Source organism: Pyxicephalus adspersus, chromosome 4 (genome assembly GCF_032062135.1).
Source record: "Pyxicephalus adspersus chromosome 4, UCB_Pads_2.0, whole genome shotgun sequence".
Classification (NCBI taxonomy): Eukaryota; Metazoa; Chordata; class Amphibia; order Anura; family Pyxicephalidae; genus Pyxicephalus; species Pyxicephalus adspersus.
Window position 1 is genome coordinate 35952715 of NC_092861.1, and position 15129 is coordinate 35967843.

The 15129-nt window shown below is 38.9% G+C and overlaps 1 protein-coding gene across 1 annotated transcript in view; it reads right to left on the reverse strand.

Moving 5' to 3' along the window:
- Positions 1–15129, reverse strand: part of SERPINE2 (serpin family E member 2) — a gene marked incomplete in the record, with an annotated part of 29660 nt that overhangs the window by 1674 nt on the left and 12857 nt on the right. The window contains 6 exon segments of the mRNA XM_072407871.1: positions 1420–1506; positions 3715–3815; positions 5538–5733; positions 7348–7545; positions 9017–9244; positions 10121–10401. Coding sequence (XP_072263972.1) covers positions 1420–1506; positions 3715–3815; positions 5538–5733; positions 7348–7545; positions 9017–9244; positions 10121–10376 — 1066 coding nt within the window.

Consider the following 15129-nt stretch of genomic DNA (forward strand, 5'->3'; position numbering starts at 1 on the left):
TTGAAAACAATCACTATTCTGGGTAGTGTCATTAACAGTTTTCATTACATCACTAGAATATATTACCATTCTTCTAAAACAGGGGACAGCAAACTCCGACCTTTAGACCAGATTCGGTCTAGCCGGTAGTTCTGGCCTAACGCCCCCTGGCCATTTCGGCCTAAAGCTGGCGGGCAACCTGCGGCTCCGGAGCCGCTATGGATCTGCCAGGGGGCATTAGGAACTACCGGAGCCGCTGGAGCTCCAAAGATGCTGGAGCTCAGGTGCCATCTCCTTGCTGTTGCTCCCCTATGTACTGCGGTCGATGTTGATATTTCACCGACGCGGTAAAAAGGGAAAGCTCCCTAAAGGGAAATCCCTCTCCTTCGCATAGCATATGGAGGAGAGGGATTTCACTTCAGGGGGCATTCCCTGGTGGTGGTCGGATCTATTAGGGCAGGACTCAGGGTCCGGCCTAGTGTGCTCCCGCCCACCCCTGAAATGGCCTAATGACCATAAAACTTTGCCGACCCTTGTTCTAAAACATCAATCCAAGAAAGTGAAAATAGACTTTTATTAAGAATTTTCAGTTTCCTAAAATGTATTACAAAGGTAAAGTAATAACACATTTACACCCTACTAATTTAATACTTTAATAAAGGAAAATTGGGAACAATCCAAATACAGAATTCAAATGGCTGTGCATAAATAATGCATAAAATTTCAATTTGCACAGCTGGCATGCTGGCACATAATCATAAAAAAATAGCAATAAAAAGGTGATTTCACCATCACTTGTACCCTTCCCCAATCAATTGCCTTTAGAAAGATCCCCCTATCATTTTTCTCCTGACTAGCTTTCAGCAGAACAAAAAGTGAAGGGAATTCTGCGGAACACAAACTGCCATAAGACATTTAATAGAGTGGCTCTAATTTAATATTGAAGTATCTAAACGATATGTGTAATAAAATATTACAAAATAATTTCAACACTTAAAAGTGAGTTTTCATCCCTCTAACCTCTCAAATGCAATACATTAAACAGCAGCCAGCACAATAACTCAGATATAGTTAACCCCTATTTAATGTACAGCGCTGCGTAATATGTTGGCGCTATATAAATCCTGTTTAATAATAATAATAATAATAATATAGGATTATTCTATTCATAAGATAAGGTTAGTCATAGCAACCCATAATTGCTCACATGCTTCTAAAAAGAAAGACCCAACATCTGTACACTCAATGATAGGATTTTAAACAGTTATTTAATCAGCTTCAAATCCCTCTCTGTATAAGAAAAGGTTGACTGAACAAACAAGTCAAATAACAACTTTGATTCTTGCCTTTTGTTCTTATCTAGTCACTGATGATCTTTATTATATGTTCACAGCATTCCTCCAACTATAAAGACTGATATAATGACAAATTGAGTATTACCGGTGGCTGCAGAGGCCTTCGTACCGTCTTCTTTCACCTCTATTTTAGCTTTCTGCAACATATGTGACACATAAACATGTTCTGATCCTTCAAGAAACACAAAACAACCATTACACACTTATACAAAACTATTTTAGAAAACTTAAAGCATACCTAAACTCAGAAATGTCACTCTACATAAAAGGGTAGACAAGCCTTTTATGGTAAGTAAAAATTCTGTTGCTTTTTCTTTTTGTTTTTTTTAAGTGCAACACTCATGTTTTAAATGCCTCCGTCATGCATCCCAGGAAGTTCTTGGGTGCTCCTTCTGCGCATGCCAGAGCATCTTGGGCAAGGCTTTTCGTGGGGAAAAAAAATTTGCCAATCTCACACATGCCTAGGGAGATCGGCAAGTTTTTTTTTCCAACCTATGTCACCGGATCCCGTGCCTGGTTCGGGTGACATAGGAAGAAGAGATGAAGATGGGGCCTCCCAGAGTGCTGGCTCGCGGGCGAATGCCGGGGCGACGTGGGACCCGATGGAAGACACCTCCGGATGGATCAGACTGCACTTTTGGGTTTAGTTCCTCTTTAACTACTAAGCATAATTTAGTGTGGTTTGTTTTTCTAGGTATAGGAAAGAAGGTATAATAAAATAAAAAAGTTAAAGGTAACATGTGAAGATGGAGCTGTGATTGCAAGCTTGTTTTTAAACACCACCTTATACTATGTATTGCAGGATGGAAGCTTGGACTTTTCTGACCTAACTAAAAGGAAGGACCGGAGCCAACAAGGAAAAAAATAGCATGAGCGCAGAGGCCTCATGACTAGGTGTCAACAGGAACCAGTCATGCAAGGCCAGGAGGAGAAGGGTATGGGCTATGGTGGGGTGATTGTTAGGTGTGGAGAGATGGCAGAGCAGTTAATAGCATGGTCTGGTGAATGATGGAATGTTTGTAAAAGCACTCATCAGTAGAATGTTGTCCAAGGGGAAGGCAGGTTTTGCAGCAACTGTTGGACAGTAAGGAGTGTGGTGTAGCGTTGATTTCAGAACCCGAGGCAAGGGGTGCACCTGGGGGCCAAAAATATCAATCCGTTGGTCTTTGGTGGTTTTTGTTGGGAGTTGCCTTCCTGGATTTTCAGGGATTTTAGGAGTGTTAGAAGTTTAGTTAAAATTAGGTTGTTAAAAGTTGTTTTTATTGTAACAATGTGTGTGTATATATATATATATATATATTTGTAATGTTTATAATATAGCTGTACCCAGCCAATTTGTTCCAGAGTTGTTTGAATTATTTGAAGGGGTTGGGGTGTTGGAGGGGTATGGAAGGAACTGATGACATAGGAACTACCCGGATAATGCAAGTGTGCTCCAGATCAGCCACTGATCATGGAAAAACATTTAAAGTCTGTAGTTTTACAGAAATCACAGTTCTGATTTCTCTTCTCATTGGTTCACCAAGTTTCCAGGATTACAGATGAAATGTTGAAGTTTCGATGGAAGTACTAATACTGAACACTTGATGGCACACGTGTATGTGATAATATAAATGGTCATTACTAAACACTAGATGGCAGAAAATGACATGATATTGGAAAGTACAGATATTCACAGATACTCAACACAGCAAGGGAAAATCAAATTGCAGTATTAATTATTCCTCTATGAACTAATCTAAAATTGACATTAAAGCAGATTCAAATATAAAGGCAATTTGTTTTGTTTTAGCTTATACAGTATATCTAATAAAATGTTGATAGATGTTAATGCAGTATTGAATAAATATTTCAGAGTGTGTTCAGAGAATTTTACTATAACATCTCCGTTAACGAGTGATGCTGGGACTGCAGTTCCCGGCATTACTTGTGTCTATAGAACTCTGTGGACACGAGTGATGCCGTGAGTTGTGGTAGCGGCACCACTCGCTGCAGTAGGCATTGGTTGGCAGGCGGGCCAGATGCCATTCATTTTCCCAAATCCTCAGAGGGCCAAACAAAATGACCTTGTGGGCCAGAGTTTGACACCCCTGCTCTAAGCTCTTCCTGGATTCACCCCAGGTATTCCCTGAAATCATTGGATTCTTGTTAGTTCGATCTGAACATCTATCAAGGCAACTGTTTTTTAGATTCTGGCCTTATTTGAGCAGTCCCAGGGGATAGACCCCCATCTGTCCAGGCAAAGCCCCAGACTCACTTTTTGTTTTTTTAAATTCTATATTACATATTCAAAAAATGATAGATAGAAAAAGTTAAATTGGGCTATCATAAATTAGTACTGAAAAGAAAGATATAGCCATAGCCAACCAGTTGAACTTACTGGTTATCTTTGTAAAGTTTGCTTTATAGGAATCAAACATATCAGTGATGCCAAGGTTTTTCAGAGGTTCTTTTAGATTAGCATCGGCCTCCACTGTGAACCTATGAATGAAAAAAATATTAACATTTTAGTACTGGCAGGTGGAAATGTAATGCCCATGTCCCCATGTGAATGGGTCGACAGCTCAAGCACCCCAGGATATTTTCTGCCTCTAGTCTAAAAACTTATAATAGAAAGGGCATTACAGGCATTATGTAAAGTCTATTCCAGCAGCAATAAAATTAAATTGCAGCAACATCCACAGATTAGTTAGGCTTAGCAGACAGCTTGAAGATGGGAACTAATAGGTTCCTGGTGTGCAGTTGATACATTTCTGGCACATTTCTATTGTTATACATTTCTGATACTCATAAGTCATATAGTTTAATAACTTATCCATTTCAGTAGACGTTAAGGGTGTGTGTCAATATCTATAGTGTACACAATGAGGAAGCCAAACAGATGTGCACACACTTTTAGGAGTTCCAGACTGGTCCCACCCAACATAAATACCATGGCTAATTGAGAACACACAATATAACCATGATTATATTATTACAATGCAATTAAACGTCAACCATGCACACTTCACTTCTGTCTTTCTGCTCATAAACCAGTGATGTGTTATCTGAAGTCTGTAGCTGCTGAAACAGAATAGGTAATGAACGGTTAGCTGTTTACTGCATTGGGTCAAGTCTGCTGGCCATTGTGTCTTGTTGTTACCTACATACCAATTATACAAACTGATAAAAAAACATCTAAATCCCAATGTTACATACACTTGCTATTTAAACTGCACCTTCTTACTAAGACTACAACACCAAGGGCCTGACCAATTGGAACATGTACTTAAAAATGTTTTAAAAAGTCCTTATTCCCTAAATCAAAGATAAAAGTATTGGTGTAAAGATGCATTTTTAAAGCTGGCATGGGTTTTTCAACTCAATTTAACACATTAGCATCCCAAGCCTTCTGCTATCTATGAGCTCGTGTCCCAAATCAGTTGTGAAAATTACTTTTTTCAAAAATTACTGAGACACTGGTCCAGGATTGAAAACATTTGCTAACAAAGAGCAAATTATTTTGAAAAAAATGAATGCCAGGTTTGCTGGATCACCAAGCTTCAGTGATAAAAGTGTATCCTCTCCAGCCTTATAGAGCTTTAAAATATAAGACACAGTGGGCCCGATTCATAAAAGCTCTCCAAGGCTAGAGAAGATACACTTTCATCAGTGAACTTGGGTGATCCAGCAAACCTGCAATGGATCTAGTCCAGGATTGAACACATTTGCTATCAAATAGCAAATGACTTTTAGGACATCCATTCAAAGTTTGCTGAATAGATAACCCAGCTTCACTGTGGAAAGTGTATCCTCTCCAGCCTTGGAGAGCTTTATTAAATCAGGCCCAATATCTCAGTGGGTTGTGCAGGATGGAATTGTAGAGCTGTAGTATGTTCAGTATAACAAGTGTTTCCAGAGTGCCAGAAACTTTCTTAAAAAATTTCAGCAAGACCAAAGATGATCAAACCCTGCCCTGTATCTTTCTTAGGGTTGCCAATGTTTCTTGGCAGTAAATATTGCCAATAATATTGTATATACTGTTGCCAATGTTATTAAGAAATCAAGCCCAGACCTGCATTTATTTTATTTTTATCTGCATATGACCTCTTTAGATTTTGCATTAAACAGCTTCAAGATGGTCTCATATACTGTTTGGGAGAAAATCAGCTATTTTTGTTCCCAACCTTGCTGAAATATAATAAAGGTCAAGCACTTACTTACTTTGGTAAAATGAGCTGGACTCTCTTCGGTGTCATGGTCATCCAACTCTGCAGAGTTTTTGTACTGATATGAGGGATTATTGCAGAGAGAGGGGTGTTCTCATCAGTGGGCAAGGCCACCAACATACTGACAGTTCCACCATGATAGGGCAGCTCTATCACATTGTACCACAGACCACTAGGAGTACTGGCTGACCCTGTATTTTATTTCAAAAAACAAAAAAGACAATAATGTTATAGAGTCAGACTGAAAGGCACTGATCTGCACTGCCAACACTAACTTAGATTATATGCTTTATTCAGGGTTCACCCATGACAAAGGATACCTCTGGCATCATAGATCTTCAGGGCAAAGTATAATGTACACAGAATTACCAAATAGTTCCCATGGAAAATGGGAACTGTGTAGGTTCTTATATATCTGGAACATGGTATAGCTAGTAGTAGGTAGCCACATTTAACTGGTCTTGTACTTGTAATGTTAAAAACGACTAGGTCCATGATGTCTTGCAAGGTGCAAGACACTCATAAGCCTCAAGAATAGAAAGGCTAGATTCGACTTTGCTAAAAAAACATCTAAAAAAAGCCAGCACAGTTCAGGAAAAAGATTCTTTGGACAGATGAAACCAAGATCATCCTTTACCAGAATGATGGCAAGAAAAAAGAATGGAGAAGGGGTGGAACATCATGATCCAAAGCATACCACATCATCTGTAAAACATGGTGAAGGCAGTGTGATGGCTTGGGCGTGCATGGCTGCCAGTGGCACTGGGACACTAGTGTTTATCCATGATGTGACACAGAACAATAGCAGCCGGATGAATTCTGAGGTGTTCAGAGACATACAGTCTGCTCAAATCCAGCTAAATGCAGTCACATTGATTGGGAGGCATTTCATAACACAGATGGACAATGACCCAAAACATACAGCCAAAGCAACCTAGGAGTTTATTAAAGCAAAGAAGTGGAATATTCCTGAATCGCCTGATCTGAACCCAATTGAGCATGCATTTCACTTGTTGAAGAATAAACTTTGGACAGATAGGCCCAAAAACAAACAGCAACTGCTGTTTGTTTTTGGGCAGTAAAGACCTGGCAGAGCATTAAAAAGGAGGAAACCCAGCATCTGCAGATGTCCATGAGTTCAACACTACAGGCTGTCATTGCCAGAAAAGTGTTTTCAACCAAGTATTAGAAACGAGCTTTTTAATTTGTCCAATTACTTTTGAGCCCCTGAAATAAAGTGATTGTGTTAGAAAAGGCTTTAGTTCCTCACATTTTTACGCAATCTTTTTGTTCAACCCACTGAATTAAAGCTGAAAGTCTGCTGTTTAACTGCATCTAAGTTGTTTCATTTGAAATTAATTAGGCTAATGTACAGAACCAAAATTGGAAAAACGTTGTCTCTGTCCAAATATTTATGGACCTAACTTTATATAAAAAAAACATAATATTTATTTGTATTTCTTCAATTGTCACATTAAAAAAAAATTGTAAACTTGCTTTTAGCCCTGCCCATACATATGTAAAATGAAAAATTGTTTACAGAACCAGAGTATATTCACACCAACACCTTTAAATTCTATCCCTGAAAATCAAAAGATGAGCTGGATGAATACCATCCCTGGCAAAACCCAATTCTTGTTAGTAATAGAAATTCAATAAAACTTTTTTGGTTCCTTGAAAGGCACTAATTTGTTTGTGCTACATTTAAATACACTGTGGGACCATATGTGCTGTAATGCAAATGAGTCCTCAATGTTTGAAAACAGGGTCTATGTCCAATACCAACAAATAAAGAAATTACATACCACTTCTGAACAAGGAAAGCTGGGCCAGCATTGGTACTTGATAGGACTTGCCATCTGGTCCATGGAAAGTACGCTTTTTTGTGTTTTCAGGCTGGAAACGAGATTTCCACAGTCCTTTGAAATACAGTGCGTTGACTACAACTAACCTCGTCATAGTGCTGTCCAATAAATCAGATGATACCAGATTGTCAATCATCCCTACAAGACATGAAATCCATTTTATTAAAATGATTACTGGATGTAGTTTATTAAAGTTGTACTACAATGAATAACTGTACATACTCTATAGCAAGAGGTAGCAGATATTAAAGGGTGTTGTATACACTGCATTTATACAGTGCCAGCAGGAAATAATAATATAACATTAGGTAAAATGGACCCATTCAAAGACTTGCAGTATTTTATACTGCAGGGAAAGCATGATAAATCTCCATTTGGTAAAAAGGTATACCAACATACCTTTTAATATTAATAAAAACAATTACAGTTACCTTTTTTTATCTAATTGTGTAAATCCCAAATTTTGACAACCAACAATAATCTGCAGATCAGCTGGCCATGCTTGCAGAGGCAATTTGTATAGACTTCAATGGGGTCTAAACACAAAAGAGCAGGCTCCTAAAAGATGCCCCTCATAGAGGTCCAGAGGGAATGGCTATACAGAAGAGACCAGCTGCAAAAAAGATTAAAGCTGCGTACACACTTGCAATTTTTGTCGTTGGAAAGGATCTTTCACGATCCTTTCCAATGACAAGGGACTGCACGATGCATGAACGGTGCTGTACATACAGCACCGTTCTGCTCTATGGAGAGGGGAGGGGGAGAGCGACGGAGCGGCACCCTGCTGCGCGCTCTCCCCCTTCCCTTTCATTAGGATCGGTCGTCGTCCATCGTCCGTGGATCCGGCAGGTCGGTCGTTCGGACGATGGACGACACCGACTGTACACACGGCAGATTTTCGCCCGATATTTGGCCGCTGCCGATTATCAGGCGATAAAAATCTGCCGTGTGTACGTAGCTTTAGCCTATGTTCAGACTGGCAAAGAAATTGTGGTACAGGTACTGCTTCCTTGCTGCTCAGAGGAGACACTACAAGTAGGTTCTACACCTGCCAGCCCAATATAGAATGTATAAGGATAGCTGTGAATGGTTCAGTATTGGTAACTGCCGCCTGCTGTCAAATCTGAAGACGTTGGTTCTTTAGGAACCAGCTCCGCGGTGCAAGTGAGTGAGCGGCTGGTCAGCCATTGGGAGCAGTTTGGGATCACTTGATCCCTAGGCAGGTCTCAATCTAGCCTAGCCAATCATGCATCTAGTATTGGGAAAGTGGGCCCAATAAGTGGGGGAACTAGGCATAAAAAATAATTTTTCTTCATTTGAAAGTACCTTTGTTTTTAATTATCACAGTAATGTTAGAGTAATAGGCATAAAAGGTATTCAGACCACCAAGATCTAAGCAATCCACACTGATCAACAGATAGGAACACTTTTACAAGTGTCATTCAAAAGTTAGAGCCAAACTAGTAAAAACAAAAAAAGGAAAAGATGATTTGCAATGCAAACAGGAAGACATGGAATTCCAGGTTAGCATCAGGTTCCTTTACCTCTATCCCCAGTGTTTGAGCAGTTCCTATAAAACATGCTAGCAGAACATTTGTAACATACTCACCCTTTGTTTCATTCTTTACCCACTGGTTGATCATAGCAGCAGCTGTGTTCCTATCCTGAAAGTCAACATTTGTCACATGGCACTGAAAAATCTCTTTATTCTTCCCGACAAAAGCATCCTCCATCTTGAATCCACTGTTAGCAAACACGGCATTGGCTGTGGTGACAATGTCTTTATTCTTCTTTGCCACTATGGCCTTGTTGATTCGTCTTAGTATTTTACCAACCACTGCGGAGAAGAAAAAATATCTGTATTTAGATCACAACATTAAGTGCTGGCAGAAAATATCCAACATAAATCAATATGCTGTATATTTTGGGGGATATTTGTAGACTATATATTACCAACAGTTTTCTTTAACCCTAGCTGATTCATATATTAAGCAGTAAACTTATACAGCTTTAGATATATGTAACTGAAAATCATATCTGTGTTATTGTAGGCTATTCTAAAAATTATTTATCACTATTACTAAAATACATATAAAGCCTTGCAGGTTTTTTAACTTACAGAATAGGATTTGCAGTGTAAATTATTATTATAATTTCTGGTAAAATACCTTTGGCAAAACACTGATTGATCTGTATTGTAATATATAATAATATTAGTCCCCATTAGCCATAAAAGAGGCTACACAGATCTTTGAAACAAGATGGCTTTTATAAAACCTTCAATATACATTGCAACTGTAGGCAGCAGTGGTTAGCACTCTGGCCTTTCCCAGGTTTGAGTCTCAGGACACTATCTACATGGAGTATGCAGGTTCTCCCCGTGTTTGCATTAGTTTAATCGAAGTACTCCATTTTTTTCCCACATTACAAAGAAAACATGCAGTTAGGGCAATTGGCTTACCCCCAAAAATGACCTTGGACTGTGTTAAAGACATATGACTATGATAGGGACATTAGATAGTGAGCCCCTTTGAGGGACAGCTAGTGATGTGACTTTGGACTTTGTAAAGTGCTACGTAATGTCAGTGCTATATACATACTGTGTAATATTGTTATTTTTACTGTATAAAGATTGCTATGCTTCTGAACATTAATTTTGAACATGTACACTTCCATTTTAAAGCATAGTCAGAAAAACAAAAAGAAAACTGACCATTGACTTTATAGCGCATTGCTGTTGTCAACTGCTTCTTCGTCTTCCCATCAGCCCCCAGCTGAAGCATGCTTAACACAGAAGCAATTCCATGGGGGGACATGACCACATTGTCATGAGGTTTAGTCTTCACCACCTGATTAAACACCTGAATTCCAATGTCCGATCCAAGTTCCTCAAGGGATATTGGACTAATCTGTGACTGTGCTGAGGTCAGGTACACCACCGCAAATAAAACCAAGAGGAGACTCGTCATGATCTTTCAGTTTGTACAGAAACACCTGCATGAACAAAGGAATATTTATAATTATATAAGTACAATATAATCTTTGTATGTACACAACAAAAAACTTTATCCGTGTTACTTAAAAAGGTGATTTGAATAAACTTATAAAATATAGCACCATGAAACCAATGGTGGCAGCACGGTGACTTAGGGGTCATCGGTTATAACCTTCCACCAAGATTTCATCCTAATAGAGTTTGTATGTTCTACCTCTAGTTGCAAAGATTTTGTTCCACAGGCCCTAAATATAGCATTCAATTACCGGGTTCTAAACTAAACTGGCCTTTGGAGTGGGTGTGTGATTGTCGTAGAGACATTAGACATTTTGTTCCCTAAACATGCTGCAGGCAAAGCCTACATTACCAGCATAATAAAAGTAAATACACTCAGCTCAGTAAATTCACCTCTAATATTATTGTTATTCTTTATTTCCAACAAAGAGCCAGTGCTGGATCGAAATCAAATGGCTGATGTGTTCTAACGCTGAATCAGATGTTATAACTGATGACGTTTGCCAAATACCGAGTACAGTAATTCAGATACATTGCAGTAGGAATTATGCCAATACAGGAAATAGAGGGGGGAAAACCACAAGGGTTTCTAATCAGCTGAGAGTGAAAGGGGAGCCAAAATCCAGGAAGTTAGTTGGATGCTGTATTCATAACTGCTTACAGCCAATACACACGGGAGGCATAGAGCCTGCAATGTAGTTGTTCTTGTCAGAGTTTAGGTCAATATCAGACACTAGTACATGTCAAAAGTTCCTAATGGAAAAACTCCAGCTTTTTTTTTTTCTAAAAAACTGTAAGAATCAAATGTGACATATATCTGCTATATGTATTGCAAGGATTTTCACATGCTATTTTAAACTGCTTTTTGCTTCTGTTTTTTAATATAATACATTTCAGATTATGTTCTTATCTCAGGAATTCAAACACCTTTTTTAGAGTTACAGAATAGGAACTTCCGCATTGAGGTCGGTGTACAGCTTGTCAATAAAAAAAAAAAAAACATGCTTACTGACATGTTATAAAAGCCACAATAAGCTATTGTTCAATTGATAGCACCAGAAAATACATTCTGAAGAGTTGTATGTCTTCCCTAACCTGATACTAAGTACTGTGTGCTTCAAGCTGAGCAACATGCCAACTGCAAGTCATCTGTGTAGGTTTGTTTATATTGTTAAAGTTACCACCATTTACACTGACTTGTAGCCCAAAGTCCTAAGGACACTCTGCAATTGAATAAAAATAAAAGAAAGTCAAGCGTGAGAAGGGGCGAGGAAAGAAATCCACTGTTGGCGATTTTTACTATCCTGGTAGCAATACCTCTCACCTCTCACTGGTATTAGGAGTTTATTCCAAACATGCAACTTTTTTAATTTGTTCTTTTTTATGAAGGCAGGCTCAAAAGATGAGCAAAGACACCAAAAATCAAGAAGCAACGCCAGGAACTATGGTAGAAAAATTCTGTCAACAAAGCCCCCCCATATCAAAGATATTTGAGACCAAACAAGTGAAATGATTCCTGGTGGACTAATGCTTTAAGCTGCGTACACACTTCCAATTTTTGTCGTTGGAAAGGATCTTTCACGATCCTTTTCAACGACAAGGGTGTGCACGATGCATGAACGATGCTGTACATACAGCACCGTTCATGCTCTATGGAGAGGGGAGGGGGGGAGCGACGGAGCGGCACCCTGCTGCGCGCTCTCCCCTTCCCTTTCATTAGGATCGGCTGTCGTCCATCGTCCGTGGATCCGGCAGGTCGGTCGTCCGGACGATGGACGACACCAACTGTACACACGGCAGATTTTCACCCGATAATTGGCCGATGCCGATTATCGGGCGACAAAAATCTGACGTGTGTACGTAGCTTTAGTAAGCCACAAAATTTAAAACAATTTGCGAGCATAATACTAGCCTATTGGTCATATAATCAATTTTAATAATGCATAAGTTAACTCTCAGGCAGCCCTATGAAAAAAACTATTATATATATATATATATATGAATATATATATTTATAAATATATAGGTTTGAAGTTTGGTCATTGCTGCAATCACTTGGGGAAAGGTTGTGTGAAATATTGCCTCTAACATTCTATCTACAATTTAGGTTGATCTGCATCACTATAATAAGAACAAAGACAATAATTATTATTCATATGTAAAAAAAGTAAACTGGCACCAGAATAAAAGTTAGGAATGGTTAGGAATTGGGCATCGATTTTAGAACTGAAACACAAGTTCATCACGTTAGTGATGGTGATGCCCAAAAGTCTTAAATACCCCAACTGAGATTTCATTCTTGCTTTACCCACTTTATTCAAATGTTTCTGGGAGTTCTGGATGTTCCTGACCACCTTTACACATTTCAGTACCTACTGTTAAATTCTCCATAATTTAAAACATTAATCAAGGAGAGTGAGACCTCTTTATGATACCCATAGCAGCTGTGCAGACCCTTGATAACTCCATAGCAGAAACCTTCCTTAAATTGTGCCATATCTAACCATTACTCCATATTTGTTCAGAGTTGTCAGACCCTTTAATGAGCACAGCCAGTCGAAATGTCCAGAACGTACGGACACGTTTTCACCACCCACGGTATAAAGCATAATGTATCATGTTTTTACAATTTAGCTCACAGCGGCCAGAAAGCCAGACTGTTCATAATGATCAATCTCCGAGGCAGTAAAAAAGGCCACCTATAAAACAAAAGCTCAGACTGCATGCCTGCTGGAAGTAATGTGACAGAGCGATTTATAACATAACAAAATTATTACATGAAATTTACTGGCACAGCAGTCGGAGAAATTTTGCTTCATCATAAGTGGTCATCACTACATGGCATGAGCAAGAAACTAATTTAAGAAACTTAGACACTTTAAAATCCACCCAGTCATTTCCTCACAACCTTGTTTAGACTCGTCTCACTGAAAGCACACAGTAAATTCCCAGATTACAGACCCAGTGCTGGTAAAAGAAAGTAAATCTGAGATGTAAACACAAACACACCGAGCCTCAACATTACACAACCACTGAATAACATTTTTTAAAATTAAACTAGACTGCTAAATTAGAGACTAACGTGGGCCCTTTTCATTCTCCATTCACAATTTTTACACAAATATTTAATTTGGGATGCCAGGAAATTGAATCACCCCCGTTTATTGGCAATGTTTCCAGCTATGTGTACACGTCACTGCTATTTCTAAGGTGCCTTTTATATATCAAATCCAGGAAGTATTGGCTAGCAAAGGTATAGCTAATAATCCAGACCACATATCTGTGCTCTGATCAGGAGCTTGCTAAATTTCTAATTAAATGTGCTCTAAAAGGGACAAAAAAATCAAAAAGTGAAGTTTTACTTTTTTATTAAATAGATCATAAAATAAAACACACACACATCTAAAAACCATTAACTATCATCCTGAAAAAATTCTCGTTAACATTGAAGTTACCATAAAAATTAGATAAAACGTATTTCCTGGCCGCAGTCCAGCATCATCTAGACCAGAGTTTCTTGCCCTTTATAACATGAGGGAACCCCTACTATATTTACTATATCCACAGCTCACAATACATTAGTGTGGTGGTCATTGGAAAGGAAAGCCTCTTACATTGCTGGCCATTGGGAGGAATATCATCCTTCCAGATAGTCAAAAAGATCATTAGTGTCACAAACTGTTCAACCCCTAGCAATCTCTGAAGGAACCCTGATGAAACACTGATCTAGCCCTTTCTTCTCCTGCCTTACTGTAGCTGACCCACCCTCTTTATTGATTAGAGTCCGGTTCATCATGGAGGTTCAGCATCACACAAGGGTATTACACCAGCTTCTGGTAACTTTTTCAGGAAGCTATGTACTCTGTCTGACCCTCCCATCATTGCATTAAGGAGCACAAAGATCTAGAGATGATGTCACTTGGTCTAAAAGAAGGTCCTGAAAACAAGAAAAGCTTTTTAATACATTAGCTTGTTGATTGGGGGGATGAGGGCAAAATATTAGCAGATTATACGTCAGCTTTGACACAGGTTAGCTTTGCTTGACAAGCACTTGATGGGACATTAAGCTTGGGTCCAGCATGGGCCCCCCTCCAATTCCAAAATATGGAAGTTTATAATCTGGGTAACATGAAAAGTTGGGCTTTGCAAATATTTTAAGTCTCTTAAATCCTTAAATGAAAACACAACACCAACTAACACTTTACAACATTGAATCGGGTCAAAAATGGCAGTTGCCATAATATTTCCATATAGGCTCATTTCATCTATAGGAACACCTGCTTCTGCCATGGCGTAACAACTCTCATTTGTGCTCTGTCATCCTGTCATTCATGGCCCTGGAAAAGACTAAAAGTATCCAGGTAGAAACACATTGCCCAGACAGGACAGATGTTGGGGGTGAAAGGGAGCATTCCTATTTGCGGATGGTTGTTAACCACCTCCATGTTCCGGAAGAATGGGTCTTGTGTAGATGGGGAATAGCTGGGTTGCTGCAAACCCATTTTTCGACCAGCTAATGAGGGACCCAGTTCATTTCTGATAATAAAAATAAACATGCTTTTAGCCATTCCAAACATTTGATTTGTATATTCCTTTCATTTCAAATTTACAAAGCACCTTTAAACTTGGAATTTTTTATTAATGTTTTTTGCTGGACATATTCACACAGGTTTCCCTTGACCCCAGCCTCTACCCCAAGCAACTTAGGTGAC